This window comes from Anopheles funestus, chromosome 2RL (assembly GCF_943734845.2).
Source record: "Anopheles funestus chromosome 2RL, idAnoFuneDA-416_04, whole genome shotgun sequence".
Classification (NCBI taxonomy): domain Eukaryota; kingdom Metazoa; phylum Arthropoda; class Insecta; order Diptera; family Culicidae; genus Anopheles; species Anopheles funestus.
The window spans coordinates 52624295-52642560 of record NC_064598.1 but is presented as its reverse complement, the minus strand read 5'-3'; the positions used below and the strand labels follow the sequence as shown (position 1 = coordinate 52642560).

Below are 18266 nucleotides of genomic sequence, written 5' to 3'. Positions count from 1 at the left end.
TCTTTCTTTCGTTTCATGTGTTTTTGCAGAGGAAGCCCGGAAAAAGGGATCGACCGTATTGCTGCACTGTCAGGCAGGCATTAGCCGCAGTGCCACGATCGCGATCGCATACGTCATGCGCTACAAGGGCCTGTCGCTGCTCGAAGCGTACCAGCTGGTGAAGCTGGCCCGCCCAATCATTTCGCCCAACCTCAACTTCATGGGTCAGTTGCTGGAGCTGGAACAAAACCTAATAGCGGATGGTAAGCTGGAACCACCGCCACCGTCACCAACGATGGCTGCCCCACCAGCTAGTCAGCCACCGTTCTTCCTCATCGATAACTGCACCAAGTACCATCCGCTCAACGAAGAGGAGATGGTGGCCACACGCCGTCAGCTGCGCTGTGCGGCAGCCGCAGCCACAACCCAAGACAGCATGGCGGACGAGCGCGATACACCGATGGAGGGGGACGGTGACGCCGATGATGATTGCAAGAACAACAACAACAACAACCGGGACAGTGGATGTAGCGTGGCCAGCTCTTCCTCATCCACTTCGTCCAGCTCATCCTCCTCGTCGTCGTCCTCGGCAAGCTATCGTAACGGATTCAACGGTGGACGGTTTTTGCCACCACGGTTAACGCTGAAGCTACCGACGACACCGACGTCACCACCGTCGTCTCCGTCGCCCCTTTCCGCGTCCTGCTTGTCTTCCGCATCGTCATCATCGTCCTGCTGTTCCACTTCCTCGCTGTCGTCCACGCCATCGCCCACACTTGCCATATCGCCGACGATGGGCGTACCGATCGGTATTAGGAAAGCTTCCTACAGCGGACCACCACACCGACCATCGAGTTTGGCAACGACAACCGTGGCTGCGACGATAGGTGGTGCTGCCGCAACAACGCCGTCGACAACCTGCCACTCGCTTGACGATCGTCGCAACGCAAACGGTTCCTGATGGGTTCGGAAAGGGCATAAGGCGTCCAAGCGCAAGAGATAGGGCCGGTATGCAAGGCGAGGACGATAAAAGTGCACCTGTGAACAGATGGGAGAAACGAATTTGTTTTTCCCGCAGCCACAGTGTCACGTTCGGCTCGTCTTGGCACCGTGTAAATACAGTGCAGTTCAAAAGAATAAGCTTGTGCGCTTGCTACTAACATATATGCTTTAAATAACGAGAACTAAATTAGGAACTACAAAAACTATGCGTGTGATAAAAAGGAAGGCAAGGACCCTTACTACGGATCCTACCCTTTTCTACCCTACCCCGTATGTTCCCAAGCTATATAGCGCCCATTGGTGAAATGGAGAGAGCCTCGGATGTGTGGCTTTAGCTTTTTGTTCCGTTTCTTTTTTTTTGTAAATAGCCTCTTCCCTATCGATCGTCTGATCGTTTCTACATTGTTAATTTAAGTAAAACTCTTCCTCCGTACGTTTGATTTTAAAAGATTGATGAAGCAGCTGTAATATTTTGTTTGGGTTCCTTTACTACACAACTGTACGATTTTACGTTTTCGGATCTTGCTTCATCCTTTTATCCACTTACGTTTCCATATCTCACAAACCATATCCTGTTTGCGAATTGCGTTGCATTATTGCTCTCAAACCTTAAGCGAGAGTAGGAATTTAGGAGGTTTTGATTAAGTAGCATATGCTGGGAAACAATACAAGCCATATCAAGTGTGTCTGGCGCAACGCCTGTTTAACGATACTGTTATGCTAAAAGTGGTTTCGCATTGATACAGGATATTTGTTTTTTTTTGGGGGGAGGGGACAGCGAATTGATAAAAATGATAACAGAATCCGAGAGTCAATAGCAAGCAACATCAACGTGCTCTCATGTGCGTGCGTGTGAAAGATTGAATTAATCATAATAGAGAATGAAAGAGAGAGAGAGAGAGAGAGAGAGAGAGAGAGAGAGAAAGAGAGAGCAACTCCCCCGTGTCAGATGCATTTAACGAAGAAGCAGTATAATGTTGCAAAAATCATCGCACATGTTAGGAGACAGCCCCGGAAAGGTTGCATCCGTCGAATTGAATCCAGTATATATTGAAACCAAGGCATCGATAACTAAATGGCCGAAACCGACAATAGATAGCATATGTGTAGCGTAGCGAAATATAATGTGTGAGAACAACGATAAAAAAATAGTGCACACGCACGCACGCACGCACGCACGAATGTAGTTAATTGAAACTTTAGTATAAATGCGCGTACCTTAAAGTAGATTTTACCAGCGGGTTGAAATTACTACACACGACGAGCGATAGTAAAAGAGAGAGAGAGAAAATAGTGCGTATAGCCACCGACTAAAGGATATAGAGGATTAGTTAAGCGAGGTGGGATCCTGCGTGGTTGTGTACCTTTGTGGATCAGGATCTCGTGTGTGGAGTGCAGTGTTTTTCCCTCCCCTGTTATTTACTACTATTTTTAAAAGATAAATGTGAAGAATCATCAAACCCTGATAATCGGTCTGCTCGCAAAGAAGGAAAAGAAAAGATAATTTGGTGATGGGGGGGGGGGGGGGGGGGAAGGGGGGGGGTTTTTGTGGCATGGGCACCTAATGGTTTTGGGCCACGACTGTAGTATGATGTGCAGTTTTCTTTTTATTGTTGCCTATCTCCTATCTTTTTAACACCTGATTCAAACGACAAAAACAACATATGGCAACGCGATAAGATAAACGTGGGGAAAAAGTGCTCTTGCGGTATGATTGTGCACAACAATAATCAGAAGTATCAGCAAGAACAATTTTACAATAAAAGAAGGAAAAAATTTGCACACTGTGAGAGATAGATAGAGATTGAACGTGTGTCTGTGTGTATGTGTGTGTGTGTGTGTGCATGGGAGGAAAAAGGGTGTACGTGCAGTGTTCTGACGCACAGCAAACAGAAGGAAAAACGGAAAAACAAAAACATTAATGTTGAAGACACCACTACAGCACGTCGGTGTGATATAGGTTATTTGAGGATCGTTTTTCTATTCATTTTGCACCTTAGCCTCCCAGACCGGAAAGTAATTAGTCTTAAAGTTCCAGTGCGAACATGCATATGATATACATACATACATATATAGAAGAAGAAGAAGAGGAAGAAGAAAAAAACAACAACCAAATGCTAGTCTTATTTGTTAAGTTCGGTAAGAATTGTAAGGGCCGCGAACTACGACACAGCAACATGCTGGCACTAGTGTATAACAAACAAATGTAATTACTACTGCTATTACTATTTTTAATATTATTATTGATCTAATTATTACCCTTTGGTTGTAAGTGAACATTAAAACGAGAAGAAAAAAAACAACAACACCTACACGAATATAGTGAAAATAAATAGAAATGCTAAAAAGCATGTCATTTGTGAAAAAAAAGAAATGAACCATTCGACGCTGCTTCATTTTGGCTTTGTGTTTGGGTTACTTTGAGAAAAAGCACGTTTTGCACGTTTCGTTTAAAAATCCCAAAACGGTTTAGCTGTTGATGACTGTTCCATTTCGAGGGAGTTTTTTATGCTTTCGTTTCATTTTGCCTTGACTAGTCATAGTTGTTGGCGTACTAAGCTGTGGCAGTGTGGTACTTGGAATGAAAATCGAGGTCATCTAAAAATTGCCAATCAAGTAGAAACACTTCTGAAATGTGTTTCGTCAATGACTTCAAACTATTTGCGTTTAGGAAAATTTGGGAGCCTATGCAGTACAGCATAGGCTAGTTTGTTTACTCTCTCCGAAAACCGGAGTGAAAATTAATCTTTCATTTTGGGAAGGTGAAACTAGAAACTCCCTGCTGCTTCGTTATTGATAAGATTCGCACACTTCACAAATGTTGAAGCAAATGTGTCCGCCCTGATAACTCGTAGCTTAGTCACCACTAGGTGGTGGTCGCGGTTACTTACCCAACACCTCGAAACAAAGCAATTGAAAAGTAACACAACAAGCGCAAACCTTCGAATGGTTACCGCGGAGAAGGAACAAATGTCTTCATATCTTATCAGCAATTTCAGTCCAATCGATAATGAGACCCTCGCTGTTCGTACGAGAAACACTATCCGACCACTAGAGATATCTCCCGGTCTTGTAGACATTGTTGAACCAATGAGTAATTACTTACTATTACTTGCTGTTTGTAGCACTCGTTTCCAGTTTTATATTTTTTTATTACGTTAAATCGAATTAAAAATGTGTTACTTAAAATAGCGTTGGACTTTAATTACCATTTAAAAAACTGCACTTTGTCAAATATTGACTTTTGTTTGAAAACGATAGCACGTGTCGCGCTGTAGAGCAGGATTGCATGATTTCGCTTTGTATCAAATATATTTTTCTTCTTATGTCCCAATACAAACTGAAGAGGTCTTGGCCTGCCATTTCAGGCGGTCCTTGATTTTAATTACCCGTACCGAGATAGTCAGTCCTGCGAACGGGGTTTTGGGCCGGATGAGAATTGATACCCGTTCTTGCCTTGTAGAGATCGGTATGGCTACCACATACACCACCGGGTCGCCACAATATTTTTTCTAGAATGCGTAATTCTGTCTGCTAACTGATTGTTAATTTCGAATGCTAGTATTGATTAAAGTTAACAAATGGATGTGTAAACCTCTTTGATTCATCGTACTTTAGACATCTATGATATAGCGAATTAATTTTCGGCCACAAAAACCCAAACGTACATACAATTATTTTCAACACTGTAAACCGATTTGTTTTTTAACCGTCATGCGTGACAATTTGAATCAGTCACAAGATTGCTGAAGGAGAGGAACGCCAACTAAAAACTTTACACAAACATCACAAAGATTAACGATTAACGCAATCATAGATGAGAAATGTGAGCCAATTATTAAATGTTTTGTCATCGCTCGCTCGCTTTCCATGAAATTTTAGGAAATTCGAAGAAAGAAATTGCAACGAAAACAATGAACAATCAATTCTACAAACCTTGTGCGTCGTACGAACCAACATGATCCAACCGCTTGTACATTCAATCAAAACCAATTCCAACACCAAAAATAAATCGTTTTGCATTAGCCCGTACGCAACTGAAGGAACTTTCAAAATACGTAATTTGCTGTATTTGTGCTAAATCTCTACCCAGGGGCTGTGTACACGAAGGTATGAAGGTATTTCTTTCAACGATGGGGCAAGAAAAGGGCGTTAGCAAAGTAGCATAATCCTTAAAAAACAACAAACATTTAGTGCCAACGTGAACGGTACCTACAAACGCATGTGCTTATCATTCTACCGGCAAATGTTTTGATGTCGTAATAGTCAATGACCATAGGAGGAAACACACACGCGCACAGAATTCGTGAAATCAAATTGATGGGTCTGTTACATGGAAATATTTGCAACTCTTCGCCAATCGGTTGTAATTTGATGTGTAATGATCGGTCATCCAATGTGCCGCAATTCAGTCGTCTGGGTTCCTGGGTGGTTTAAACTTGTTATCATTTAATTTGCATATGTACATGCTAGAGCGAAGGTCTATTCCACCTATTCATCACCCACAATGCATACGGAGTGAGCTACAATCTAATCTGTTCTTTTGATTATCGCACTATATACGCTACACACGACAGCTAGCCTACAGACCGGCCGTGCGATTGGTTCTGATCGTTGGTAGTACGACTCGACAGTGCGATAAGCAAGACCAGAGCAAGCACAACGTTCTGCACAAACATGGCCACACTAGCTTCGTTGTCGAAATTTTGTACATATCTCGCAAAGCCCACGATTCAAACGGTAAGTAAACGAATCGTTTAAAATCATACCAGTTTAATGCTTCGCATGTTCCCCTTTTTGTTTTGCAGTGCTTCCGAGTTCCTAAGCGTAACCTGAATCTGTTGGAGTACCAAAGCAAGAAGCTGTTGGAAGAGAGCGGAGTGGCGATACAAAACTTTCGCATACTGGAAGGCAAAAAGGATGCTGATGTGTTGAAAGATTTCAGTACGTATTGCAATATTCTTTTCGCTGTAACAGCGCTAGATAACAAAATCGAACTGACGGGTGTATATTTTGATTGATGAAGATGTGAACGAGTACGTTGTGAAAGCACAAATCTTGGCAGGCGGCCGTGGCAAAGGTCACTTCGATAATGGTTTCAAAGGTGGCGTACACATCACGAAGGAGTAAGTAACGGAATATGCTCTGCTGTCAATGATCATTCGCTAAGATAGTTTACAATACCTTCTTCCTATCCCGACCAGCCGCTCGGAAGTTATCCCGTTGGTGGAGAAAATGGTTGGCCACAAGCTCATAACGAAACAAACGCCTAAAGACGGTATCCTGGTGAAAAAGGTGATGGTGGCTGACAGCATCAACATTGTGCGAGAAACGTACCTTTCGATCGTGATGGATCGGGAACATAATGGCCCGGTGCTGATCGCTTCTCCGGACGGTGGTATGGACATTGAGGCAGTTGCGGAAGACACGCCCGAACGCATCAAAACAATGCCGATCAGCATAACCAATGGAATCTCGCGACAGCAGGCTGTCGATGTTGCCCGGTTTCTTGACTTTAAGGGTGCGCTCATCGAGAAAGCGGCGGACGAAATCATGAAGCTATACGGTCTGTTCACTAAGGTGGACGCGGTACAAATTGAAATTAACCCACTCGCAGAAACGGACGACGGACGGGTTATTTCGGTTGACGCAAAACTCAACTTCGACGATAACGCCCAGTTCCGACAGAAAGACATTTTCGCAATGGAAGTACACGAAGACACCGATCCGAAGGAGATCGAGGCGTCCAAGTACAACCTCAACTATATCGCGATGGAAGGCAACATCGGTTGCCTCGTCAATGGGGCCGGGCTTGCGATGGCCACCATGGACATAATCAAGCTGAACGGTGGTACGCCGGCCAACTTCCTGGACGTCGGAGGAAACGTAAAGGAGGACCAGGTTCTGAAGGCATTCCAAATTCTTACCTCGGATGCGAACGTGAAAGCGATTTTGGTGAACGTGTTCGGTGGCATCGTTAACTGTGCTACGATCGCTAACGGTATCGTGAACGCCACGAAAACAATGAATCTACAGGTGCCACTGATTGTTCGGCTGGAGGGCACGAACGTGAAGGCGGCAAAAAAGATTTTGGAACAGTCCGGACTGAAGATTGAGTCTGCTTACGATCTTGACGAGGCAGCAAAGAAAGCGGTTCAATCCATTTGAACGATCTGACTATAGATCGGATGAGATAGGGGAAAATATAAACCAACCAGTCTTCCGAATAGACCTTTTCGTTTAACACAAGAAAGGCGTCGTCGGAAATGTTCTGTTTAAAGAGCAATGTGTGTTGAATGGGGTGGTGCTTGCGAAACAAACATGTGTGTTGCACTTTTTTTAGTGGAAATAAATTCTTTTTACAAAAAAAAGCATAGGTACTTCTCATGTTACTCCGTGTTATGCATGTTTATGGTAGAAGAATGGATCAAATTTCAACAATCCACCAAATCCGTTGCAAATTTAGCTGCGTGCAGCTATTTTATTTCACATTCTGCTGGAGTTCAATAAAACGATAACAAATGATAAAGTATAATGTTCATAATGGAGGGCGCCTCCATAATGGATGGATTGACGCAGTGCGTTCTTTGCATTATTTGCTAAAAATTCTTCCTATTTCCTTCGCGCCGAACAAACCTTCACATTGAAGGCACTTAAATGTATTATTCGAATTCCTTTACTAGAAACACAACCTGTTACGAGTGCCCTGCTATCTCTCACACCCTAGGTGATTTATCTAGGATAACATCAGCTTTCCAACATACCTTGCTAAGAAATTACTTTCATTCGTTTGAAGGAAACTGATGATGGTAACGTAAAATTACTTTGGCCAATATACCAGTGTACCAGTCTTTGTAAGCGCCGCACTTGGTGCCTGCTGCGTGCTGCTTTAAGAATCAATTTAATGGAAACGATATGACAGTTAAATTCGATAGAATTTAGGAACGAATTTCATACCAATTAATGCTCCATGAGCTGCAAAAATTAACTGTATTAAGCTTACCGGTGGGAATATTTTATAACCATTGTCGTCTGCCTCCGAATCTTTCCCTTCCACCGCGACCCCCACCACCCCCGCGACCCCCGCCACCACCACGATCGCGCCGAGCCTCGAACCGTGTTGCCATGTCGCGCACCTCGCTCGGTACCTCCTGATCGGCTTCCTCCATGATCTTGATCAGTTCGGCCGCCACTGCCCAATCAGAGCGTGTCATAAAGCTTAGCGAAATACCACTACGCCCTGCACGACCCGTACGTCCTACACGATGCACGTACTCTTCGATGTTACGCGGAAAATCATAATTCACCACGTGCGTTATATCCTCTATGTCGAGTCCCCGTGACGCAACGTCCGTGGCAATCAGTATGTTTACCGCGCCCGATTTAATATCCTCCAGTGCTTGCTCTCGATCAGACTGCTCCCGATTGCCGTGAATCGATTGGCATGGGATGTTGTTTAAAATGAACTCGGACGACAGATCGTCGGCACGCGTTTTTTTGCCACAGAATATGATCACTTTATCGGTTGGCAGCATGTCGCGGACAAACTCGTTAATACGATGCCACTTGTCATCTTCATCTATCACCTCAACCTGCTGCGTGACCGTATGCGTAGCAGCCAGATCAAGCGTACCAATGTACACCTGTATCGGATCATGCATGTAGCTTTGCGCAAGCCGACGCACACCATCGGGCCAGGTTGCGCTGGTCATGATGGTCTGCCGGTCTGGTCGTATGTCCAGCAATACTTTGCGAATCTGTGGCTCAAAGCCCATATCGAGCATACGGTCTGCTTCGTCCAACACGAGATACGTGATGCTCGTTACATCCACCACACCTTCCTGCACGAGATCATTCAAACGACCCGGTGTGGCTATCAGTATCTCAACGCCACCCCGTACAACGTTAATTTGTGCCCGTCGATCACCACCTCCATACAGACAGACGGCCTTTATGTCGCGGAACTGATACTTCGCCACCTCTTTCTCGATCTGTAGCGCTAGCTCGCGTGTCGGTGCCAACACCAACACATTGGGTCCTCCCCGACTGCCCCGCGGAACGGGTTGTCCCTCGATGTGAATAAACGCCGGCAACAAGAAGGCCAACGTTTTACCTGTACCTGTCTGTGCGATACCGATTAGATCGTCACCCTGCAGCAGTACGGGCCAAGCTTGTGCTTGTATCGGCGAAGGTTTGGTAAAGTTCTGTTTACGCAATTCTTCCATCAGGTCCGGAAAATCTCCAAACGCCTGATGAAAATCTGTCACCGGATTTGGGATTGGTTTCTGTTCTCCACTCTCTTGCTTAAAGGTGCGTTCTACAACGATATTGTTGTTAGCCTCTCGGAATGCGGCAACTTCTGCCTGGCTCATTTGGGCCACTTCATCTCGCTCAGTGTAGAATGTCTTCACGAGCGGAGGACATTTGGCCCATCGTTCCTTGGCAGCCTCGTCGGCCGCTTTGTTCAGCGAAGCCCAGTCGATAATTTCATCGCTTGTAGCATTCTTGTCAGCATGAGATGAATGATAGCTATTACTATAATCATTGTTCGACCGGCGACCCGAGTCATAAAAATCGTTGTGTCCGCCGCTACGAGCACGGCCACCACCACCACCACCATAGGAACTGTCGCTATTTTTGTACCGGCTTCCTCCACTAGCATTTTCGTAACGGTTGCTACGATCGTCACGGCTGTAATGTCGATCATTTGTCGAACCACTGCTGAAGCCAGATCTAGGAGGCCGACCAGAGTCGGAACTGCGCGGTTTGTCCGTGCTGGTACCATTTATGATATCCTGCACAGCTTTTTGAGCCGCTTTTACGTGTTCTGGTTCTCCAGAAATGGTAATAGTTCCCATGCTATCATCATCCCGATTATTATCTGCAAAGACATTATGTACTTGGTCAACAATGTGGTTTGCTATTTTACCCATGAGTTACCCCTTTGCATTCCTTGATCTTACCAATTGCGATGCGTGCTTGGGTTCGCGTTCGTAACTCCTGAACGGTTGCACCTCGTTTTCCAATAATTCTCGGTATAACATGGCTGTGTACCTCAATACGAACACTATCACCACCAGATGACACTGAATCCCGCGAACGTTTTTCGCGATGATGTGAATCTTTTGCCGTTCTGTGTGGCTTATGAGAAGGTGGATCCGGGTACGGCTGTGAAACTTCGGAAGACCTATTATCAGATACAGGCTTCGCCTTGGAAGAATCGTCATCCCAACACTCGTCGTCGTCCCACATTATTTTTATTTCGACGTATTTTTTCTTTCTTTTTCTACCAGTATATTACTTCGCCAAAACTCTCCGTAGCTAAACAACGGTATTCGCAACGTCAATTCTGTAGAATTAAAACAATACGAAGTTAAACAATAACCGCAATGGTAGCAACAATATGACGTGCATCAGATCTCTCTCAAGCACGGACCGAAATCAGCAAAAACTACTGATATCTGCTGGTCAAACTTCAGCAATGAACTTACATGGAACTACAGGAGCGATGGTTTTTTTTTGTTTCAATTACCGGAATTGCAAGGTTGCAGTTCTAAAGCCGCCACAATCAATGCGTTTAGGCACAGTGGCACAGACGTTCCTTGAGCACCATGTCATTTGACAGATGATACAATTAGCTCGTGAAAAATGTTACACTGTGAAATAAAAATAACCATTTCCTAATCAAGTTGGGAGTTTCGCACATCATTTTGCTGGCATAAGCATTGGTTTGATTATAAATGTAAAACAGTCGGAATAAACTCTACAAAATGTACTCTGCATTGAAATGTGTCCGTGGATCAGATTTTAATTGTAGTGAAGATAGCAGAAGCATTAAAAGAATCCGTTTATACTTTAACAACGTGAACAATGAAATGGGAGAGCCGTGGCAGTACAGGCACTAAACACATCAGTGCAAACATCTGGATCAAGGCAGCCTTTTGCGTTACTTCACCTTTTTTATCGATTCCAAAAGAATCTACACTCCATACTCAAACAATTGATCTTTTCGTCTACAAAATGATTGGTATATTTCAGTCTCTATAGTGAAGCGATTATCAGGCTTAAACTTAAAAGCTATTGAGGCAAAGAATTACTACAAGGCTTTTAATCCGGTCATTGTTACCACGGAACGCTCACCGTGACGATATGCTGAATCTGTCTTGCAGCCCATTTCGCTTGTAAATGTTAGGAATGAAAAAGGACAATACTCCACAACCAATCAGTGAAACACCGGAAATCCAGAACGTTAGCTCACACTGTGAATCTAGCAGCAGACCTACAATATTCGCCCCGACCACGCTGCCCAACCGTCCAAACATCAGCGAGATGCACACAGCCATGGCACTGTAAAGGTAAGAAATGGTGCAATGTTATTATGCTGTACTGTGATTTGTATTACAACCGGAAGTACGATTGCTCACCGCAAATTGGTCGGGAACAAATCGACCGTGCAGGCATTAACGACGCTAATGCAGAACCCACACGTTAGCAGTATCACGTAGAACCAGATTGCTAGCAAAGGTAAGTCGATGAAGACGATCAATATGCCACAAATTCCACAAAAACCAAATATGAAAACTAGGATAGGCAGTTTGCCGACTGCGTTAATGATGAGCCCTATCACTGCAAATCCCAGTGCGTAGATGGTTTCCAGTACGAACGAGTGTTCATAGGCAGAAATGTCCAGCTTTTGATGGCACACTTCGGGCAGTACTGTTGCATTAAGGTCGGGCTGTTGCAATTGGCTGAGATCCACCTGAGTATTGTAAACCGCTTGACACACGGTCGTTCGAGAGACTCCCTGATCCTCCAGTTCGGCTATCCGATTCAAAATATCCGGGAAGAACATGTACATTCCGTTGGACGTAAGATAAATGCCGAACTGTAGCACACAGATGATCGTAGTGCGTTTGCGATACGTTCCCATAAACAGTGGCGCAGTCTGCTGCCACATTTGTTTCAGCAGCCGAAGAACACTCTTGCTGTTGGCCGCTTCCTCGCGACGGATTTTAGTTTGCTGTGCTTCGGTTTCCTGCAACAGCGATGTAAGCTCCAGCTTTGGTCCCTTACTGCCCGTGTTCCATCGGTACATCTTATGCACTATCTCGATCGTTTCCTGTTCATGTCCTCTGGAGAACAGAAACTTCGGGCTTTCCGGGAAGTATAGCAGTGCTATTCCACAAACGAGACTCGGCAATCCACAAACTACGATAAACAGACGCCATGGTCGATATACGATATCGAGCAACGGAATCGTGAATTCCCACTCCTGGTTGATAACTGACCATGCGATCAGTGGCAGTAGGATACAACCCACTCCAAACACAAAAGAGGCACCCATGATGGCACGAGAGCTGTTTGATTTTGCATGAAATTCGCCAAGATATGCGTAGATTGTAGCCGACGAACCAGAAATGCTGTGATAGAAAACGAGGATTCGAATAGTGCATTGCACGAATATTACACAACGCTGCACGTGTCTGTCTACTTACAAAAATCCAGTGAAGAAGCGCGTCAACGTAATGAGCCAAAAATTGGTCGTGAAGCTGGACAGTACGGTGGAAACAAATGCAAGAAACAATGTCGGCAGTATGACTGTTCTTCTACCTCTCGTATCGGCCAAGAAACCCCACAGATGGGAACTGCTGATGATGCCGGCGAACGAAATTGCACTCAGCACACCCTTCTCTTTGGTGGTCAGCAGCAAATCACATTCTGCTACCGGTAGTACATAACTTATGCCCAATGTTTCCAGTAGTACTGCCGCGAGAATAGTGCCAGAAATCGTTATCAAGCACAGATTATAGATCCCGAATTCTGTAATCGAAATGGAATTGATATTATCATTGAGGATGTTGGCAAAATGTCCAACTGCTAAGACACTTACTAGTCATCAAGAGAGCATCGTCGAGCTTTACCGGACGTTGATATGCGACATCCTTGGGCTCTGTAATGACAAAATGAATCCAAATGAATCGTAAAGATGATGGATCCTTACACATTATTGTGTACTCGATACTTACCGGGCAGCTTTTCGATCGTATCGTCCATGGTCATCGTTCAATGCCTAACTATCAGTTGATACGACTAACTGAATGGTTGACTTTCTTCCTGTCAAAGCTCAGTGGAATCTCGGCGGTTTTGCTGATTTCATCTCTTTATATCATCGCGGCATCGTGGATAGAAATTACCCACTACTTTCCGCTCTGTGCCATCAACCACCACTTTGCCAAGAGCCTCCGGTGGATAAGGCGAGCCGTAAATCTTCGCTAACGGTTGCACCGGGAAACAAACCTCCCGGTACTCGCGGGAGAGCTCGTAAAACAAACTGTTACTGTTTAACCTAACAACAAGACCACCGTCCAGACTGCCGTCAAGCCACTTTTATCAGATCAGGGGGGTATCAAATTAAACAAAGATCCATAATCTGCTGGCCCCACTGGCAGCAGCAATCAGCTTCCGCGGGTCGTTTCGTAGTGTGCAACAGTGTGATTTCGCAGAACGCTTGTGTGAAATGATATCCGAAATGACGACATAGACGCTATCATTAGGATTCTGATGATCATTTCTGTTGGTTTAAGCTGCACAACGATGTCCGTAGGCTTACCATTTTCGTAGATCTTTTCGCACTTTTATATGTTTTTTGGTGTAAAACTATTTGCATTAGGTACTTCTGCTTCTACAGCATGGACCAGGGAAGATAGATGAAGGTACAGTTGTTGGGACAAGGCGCTGAAAAACAAGACAATATTTTAGAGATTTTTTACTGCGTTCGCTTTTCATTCATCCGGCATGTACCAGTTATTTGGAGAACCATTAGAACTTTCTAGAAGGTAACTCAAATGTATGGACGTAGATAACAATGGACATTTATATGAGCAAAAAAAACCCTTTTTGTCATTGGGCAGTTTGTTCTTCGAATTTACCTAGTGCAACTGGATCACTAATTTGGTAAAATATCTGCTACCAACAATCGGTTTATGTAATCGGTTATTTAAATTAGTACATACAAATCACAATACACGCTCATGAACTAGTCGAACCGAAAGAATCAGCGTATGTAGAGTTTCTGTTAGTATATGTAAATATGTAAAGGTATGTGTGTTTTTTTCTATATGAAGCCAAAACCAAAATGATTTGCTTTATTCGGAATATTTTTTTTAGAAAATGAAACCTATCTTCCAACCTCCGCGATTGGTCAAATTGAAAAAGTCAACTGTTATTTTAAAAATATGCGTAGACCTTGGGAATGAAGGCGAAATTTCGCTCGCGCTGTCAATAGTGCGTATCGTTTAATCCGTAGCGTTGAAATATCCGGGAACTTCATGGAACATCCCAATTTTCGCCATTTCCGTTTCGTAGAACCGTGGAATAGGTTGTGTGTGAAGTGAAGCTGCGGTAGTACAGGTACATTTTTTTGCTGTAAATTCTGTATAAGTAGAATGTTTTGCACTACCAATAGCATTGTAGAGCTAGAAATGGTTTGATGTAACGATTTTTTTCTACGTTGGAATAGTATTTAATATTGTAAAAATGCAGCGGCTATTGCGATGCATTGCCGTGTGGACAGAGGGCTCAACCACTGATGCATGTGTGTGAGTGTGCCGTTGTACAGGGAAGAAAGCTTCAGTTGGTACGCTCACATTCATCTAACGGCGCTGCTAGCGCTGCGCGTGCGAAAGACACACACTCACTGTTTTATCGTGTCCACGCGCCCGGGCACCATTTTGTTTTCAGTGTGAACAGCATTTTCCCGGTGATATTTCTCCAGTTTAAGGCTCTCTTGGCGTGTTCGCTTTCTGTATCGCTCTGTACGGTCATAACACTATCAATAAGAGTAGTTTGTAACTCTCCCTGGCTATGCATACTGCGACGTGTAATTAATCACTGTCTCCTGTTCTTTGCTTCTCTTCAAACAGTACGGAAATTTAAAGCAAATCCAATTCAAATATGCCAGACTGGAGAGAACGTGATGATTCCGACCGCGGCTATGGCGGAGGTGGCGGCGGTGGTGATAGCTACAGCTATGACCGAGAACGCCGGGACTACCGTAGCGACCGTGGCGGATACGATCGTAATGGCGGTGGTGGCGGAGGATACCGTTCGGGCGGTTACGGTGGTCGCCGTGATGACGATGGTGGTTACCGCGGTGGTGGCGGTGGCGGTGGCTACCGTGGAAATGGAGGCGGTGGTGGTGGTGGTGGCAGCCGTGGCCCGCCGAGGATTGACCCGGCGACGGCAAAGACCGAGGTGTTTGAAGTCGAAGCCGACAAGGTTAAGTTCATTATTGGTCGCGGCGGTAACAAGATCCGTGAAATCCAGGACCGTTGCCGTGTGTCGGTGCAGATTGGTAAGCGTGTATTGTTTGCTTTTGTAGAAGATGTAACGTAGAGAAAAGAAGGATGATGTGTGAGAGCTCTGGCAAAAGCTGCAGCAGCAAGATGCTATTGGTGGTACAACGCTCTGTCCTGTTCATATTGTGGTTCCCCGGAATCCGCACGCTCCGGATGCTGTGCGCGTACCAACAGCACACGGTACGAATCGAACCGTGCGTCGTTCTGTTCTCTTTCTTCCGTACCCGGGAAAGGAGTTGTTTCGGTTTTGTTGAAATAGTACTGCTTGGAACGCGGGATGCAATGGTTAACGATAGCGGTTTTTAATGGTCGATATAAAAAAACGCATCCTCTACAAAGTGTGTTCGGTACTCGTACAGAAAAAAATAAGGAAACAGAACGATACAGTAATGGAACGAATAGTTAGTACATTGTACACCGTTTTGCTCATCTAGTCTGCGTGGGAAACGTTGCTATATGCAGATAAATCCTGTTACGGCAAGCTGTGACGTCGTCATATGAACTTCCTCATTTTGTGTGAACGCTGAACGCTTGAAACCGGCGCTGAAACAAAAAAAAACAGGCTGCAGGAGTTTGAATGTGTATAGTACCGAAGCCCGTGAAGGCATATCCCCCTTCTTTTCGCTATCGCCCCTTATCCTACTCTAGTGGAAAGGAGGTATGAAAATGGAGCAAGAGAGATGGAGAATGAGAATAAGAAAAAGACCGTAACTCGTTCATGAGTGTGCGTGTGGTGCGTTGTTCTCTGCGCGGCGTTTGCTCTATCGATTATATTCGATATGCGCGCACTCTCACGCACACACACACCCACTCACCTATCTAGTATACCCCTAATCAACCACCTTACCTAGATCTTCCTTCTTCCCCGCTAACGTTTCTATTCCGTGTAACTGCATCCATCGACGAGTTCCTACTTCCGCCTCTTGCTCCGCAATCTTCGCAGCGAAAATTCGCGATATGATGGTTGTGTGCGTGTGCGTGCGTGCGTGTGTGTGTGTTGCTACTCTTTACAAACCCGACTCTCTCTCCCCGCTTACCAACAAACTCCCAACAGACAAGGCTCGCAACGAGAACGGCGCCAATAATGTGTCAGTCATGGGTGATCAGCTGAACATTGATCGTGCACGGGATATGATCAATACCATCATTAACGATGATCGGCGAGACCGCGAGGAGGACCGGCGGCGTGACGGTGTTTCCATGGCATTCTAAGGTGCATCTCGGGAACGATGTTTCAATGATGTCCACTACGGCGGCGGCGGCGGTGGTGATCAGCCCACGTACGACGACGTGCGATTGAAGTGAAGCAGCTGTGGAAGAATGTAAAGAAGAGAGGAAAAGTATGCAAAAGAGAAGGAGTGAGCTGCAGTTCGTAAACATATATAAACAATACAAAACAGATCAACGTATGGCAGAAGAAAACAAGTCAAACCGAATGCGAAAGAAGTCGCGGAAATCAGCAAGAGAACGATTCAATCAATAATCCCGGCGCGATAGCCGTGTGTTCCCCCGGCAAGAAAGATAAAGTACAAGATTTTTCTTCTATTGCAGCAAAGTGAACCGTTTTGATTTCTACCCTCAAAACGGATTATTAAGTAAGAAAAAGCAAAACAAAAAAATGTAAGCAGCCGTGAAAGCGTTATTCGTTACAAGTGAAACATTAATGCAAAGATTCCAATGAGGAGAGGCGTGCAGCAGAGGAAAACAAAGATCGCAACAAAAAAACACAAGAAAAGAATCCATCCCTCTCTCCCCGGTAGTAACGTTTTTAGAGTATGGACAGGAGATCTCAATCTTGCGACGTAGCGGAAAAAAGCGCAGTTCCATTGCATTTCTATTTGTGTCCGGCGAACAGCGAACAGGTAGGGCAGACGATGCGTGTACATGTGTGTGTAGGTGCATTTGATTGATTAGAAGGAACATTAGATAAGCTTCAAACACACACACACAAACACTCAGAGAGCGAGAAAGAGAGGGCAGAAAAAGTAAGTGTAGTATATGCGCGTCGCCGCAGCATGCGATGACGATCTGGATAAACACTGAGATTGTACAGTTTATCTCTACGTATTTGCTTATCTTTTAACTATCGGACGCTCCTCTCGAATCGTGTGTCGTATCCTTTATCGTGTACATTTGACGAGACTGATTCCATTTGTTTTTTTTTATAATTTAATATTGTGCTAATCGTGAGTAGGTGAGCGCCTCTTTTCCTTTTTATGATTTTTCTCTTCAGAGGCCTCCACAAAATAGTAAGCGTTGATGATATTCCCTCAACCAAGTTTTCCATTCGTTCCTCTCTGATTAATTATTACGTACGTATACCGTTAAATATGGATTTTTAAAGCTATAACTGAAGAAAAATGTGCGGATCAACAGAAGGATTTAATGGGTTTAGCTTGTATCATCGTACTGTGAACCGGCTAAGCGTCGGTTTGTAGAATTGTGAAAAAGCATATAGGGGGGGATGTGAAATGGGAAATACTTTTACTAACAATCGAAGCGGAAAATTGTACTATCCGGACCAATCTCGGCGGAAAACTAAGATAGAGAACAAAGCAGAAACACAGTATGCGTATTATGGCAGGAAACGATTTACGGCTCTCCACTCAGCAAACGGCGAAGCATTAAACAAGATTAACGAGAAAGAAGCATGTGAAACATACGCAGAAAAATATATAAACGGTGTGAAATGACAAACGTATGAACAATTTTGGTCTAAATATTTCCGAAATTCTTTTCCAGCCGATGTAACGTTTGTGATATGCAAGGATAAGGAACAGCCCTGGTCAATGAATAAATCCACTACACATAACTTCACTACAAAATCGACTAATTATGTGTACCAACTACGAACTCGGTATCTGACCATTTAATTCAGAACTTTATAAGATGCACTAATGTTCCAATAGAAGATCTTTTTGAAAGAGC

The 18266-nt window shown here is 44.4% G+C and overlaps 5 protein-coding genes across 8 annotated transcripts in view; 3 read left to right on the top strand and 2 right to left on the bottom strand.

Annotated features, from left to right (window-relative positions):
* Positions 1-3070, top strand: part of LOC125760804 (tyrosine-protein phosphatase vhp-1) — a 31234-nt gene extending 28164 nt beyond the window's left edge. The window contains exon 4 of the mRNA XM_049421322.1: positions 30-3070. Within this exon, the coding sequence (XP_049277279.1) occupies positions 30-940 (911 nt within the window). The 3' untranslated portion in view covers positions 941-3070. The remainder of the gene's footprint in view (positions 1-29) is intronic.
* Positions 3071-4940: 1870 nt separating this feature from the next.
* Positions 4941-7361, top strand: LOC125760805 (succinate--CoA ligase [GDP-forming] subunit beta, mitochondrial). Of its 2 annotated transcripts, none has more exons than XM_049421323.1 (5): positions 4941-5091; positions 5559-5721; positions 5790-5925; positions 6008-6107; positions 6186-7361. In XM_049421323.1, exons 2-5 carry the CDS (start codon positions 5659-5661, stop codon positions 7147-7149), a joined length of 1263 nt encoding a protein of 420 aa, XP_049277280.1. In that variant the 5' UTR covers positions 4941-5091; positions 5559-5658; the 3' UTR covers positions 7150-7361. The 2 variants fall into 2 exon arrangements, with proteins under 2 accessions (XP_049277280.1, XP_049277281.1); XM_049421324.1 differs by having other exon boundaries at positions 4964-5099.
* An 87-nt stretch (positions 7362-7448) lies between these two features.
* Positions 7449-10875, bottom strand: LOC125760788 (probable ATP-dependent RNA helicase DDX43). Of its 2 annotated transcripts, XM_049421293.1 has the most exons (3): positions 10473-10875; positions 9945-10330; positions 7449-9862 (listed from the first exon to the last, which is right to left on the bottom strand). In XM_049421293.1, exons 2-3 carry the CDS (start codon positions 10231-10233, stop codon positions 7998-8000), a joined length of 2154 nt encoding a protein of 717 aa, XP_049277250.1. In that variant the 5' UTR covers positions 10234-10330; positions 10473-10875; the 3' UTR covers positions 7449-7997. The 2 variants fall into 2 exon arrangements, with proteins under 2 accessions (XP_049277250.1, XP_049277251.1); XM_049421294.1 differs by lacking the exon at positions 10473-10875 and having other exon boundaries at positions 9945-10466.
* Positions 10876-10987: 112 nt separating this feature from the next.
* Positions 10988-13123, bottom strand: LOC125760799 (synaptic vesicle glycoprotein 2B-like). Its single transcript, XM_049421315.1, has 5 exons — positions 13008-13123; positions 12872-12931; positions 12477-12801; positions 11406-12401; positions 10988-11328 (listed from the first exon to the last, which is right to left on the bottom strand). Exons 1-5 carry the CDS (start codon positions 13039-13041, stop codon positions 11118-11120), a joined length of 1626 nt encoding a protein of 541 aa, XP_049277272.1. The 5' UTR covers positions 13042-13123; the 3' UTR covers positions 10988-11117.
* A 1158-nt stretch (positions 13124-14281) lies between these two features.
* Positions 14282-18035, top strand: LOC125760834 (rRNA 2'-O-methyltransferase fibrillarin-like). Of its 2 annotated transcripts, none has more exons than XM_049421356.1 (3): positions 14282-14391; positions 14904-15334; positions 16393-18035. In XM_049421356.1, exons 2-3 carry the CDS (start codon positions 14935-14937, stop codon positions 16548-16550), a joined length of 558 nt encoding a protein of 185 aa, XP_049277313.1. In that variant the 5' UTR covers positions 14282-14391; positions 14904-14934; the 3' UTR covers positions 16551-18035. The 2 variants fall into 2 exon arrangements, with proteins under 2 accessions (XP_049277313.1, XP_049277314.1); XM_049421357.1 differs by lacking the exon at positions 14282-14391 and adding an exon at positions 14431-14795.
* The last annotated feature ends 231 nt before the right edge of the window (positions 18036-18266 follow it).

Bases quoted from the DNA above. Each gene is read 5' to 3' on its own strand.
- LOC125760805 (XM_049421323.1), top strand. From the start codon at position 5,659: ATGGCCACACTAGCTTCGTTGTCGAAATTTTGTACATATCTCGCAAAG. The intron at 5,926-6,007 runs GTACGTATTGCA...TGATTGATGAAG, and splicing joins TGATGTGTTGAAAGATTTCA to ATGTGAACGAGTACGTTGTG. The intron at 6,108-6,185 runs GTAAGTAACGGA...TATCCCGACCAG, and splicing joins GGCGTACACATCACGAAGGA to CCGCTCGGAAGTTATCCCGT.
- LOC125760788 (XM_049421293.1), bottom strand. From the start codon at position 10,233: ATGTGGGACGACGACGAGTGTTGGGATGACGATTCTTCCAAGGCGAAG. The intron at 9,863-9,944 runs GTAAGATCAAGG...ATGTCTTTGCAG, and splicing joins CCAAGCACGCATCGCAATTG to ATAATAATCGGGATGATGAT.
- LOC125760799 (XM_049421315.1), bottom strand. From the start codon at position 13,041: ATGACCATGGACGATACGATCGAAAAGCTGCCCG. The intron at 12,932-13,007 runs GTAAGTATCGAG...TTGTCATTACAG, and splicing joins TACGATCGAAAAGCTGCCCG to AGCCCAAGGATGTCGCATAT. The intron at 11,329-11,405 runs GTGAGCAATCGT...TTACCTTTACAG, and splicing joins TTGTTCCCGACCAATTTGCG to TGCCATGGCTGTGTGCATCT.
- LOC125760834 (XM_049421356.1), top strand. From the start codon at position 14,935: ATGCCAGACTGGAGAGAACGTGATGATTCCGACCGCGGCTATGGCGGA. The intron at 15,335-16,392 runs GTAAGCGTGTAT...AACTCCCAACAG, and splicing joins CCGTGTGTCGGTGCAGATTG to ACAAGGCTCGCAACGAGAAC.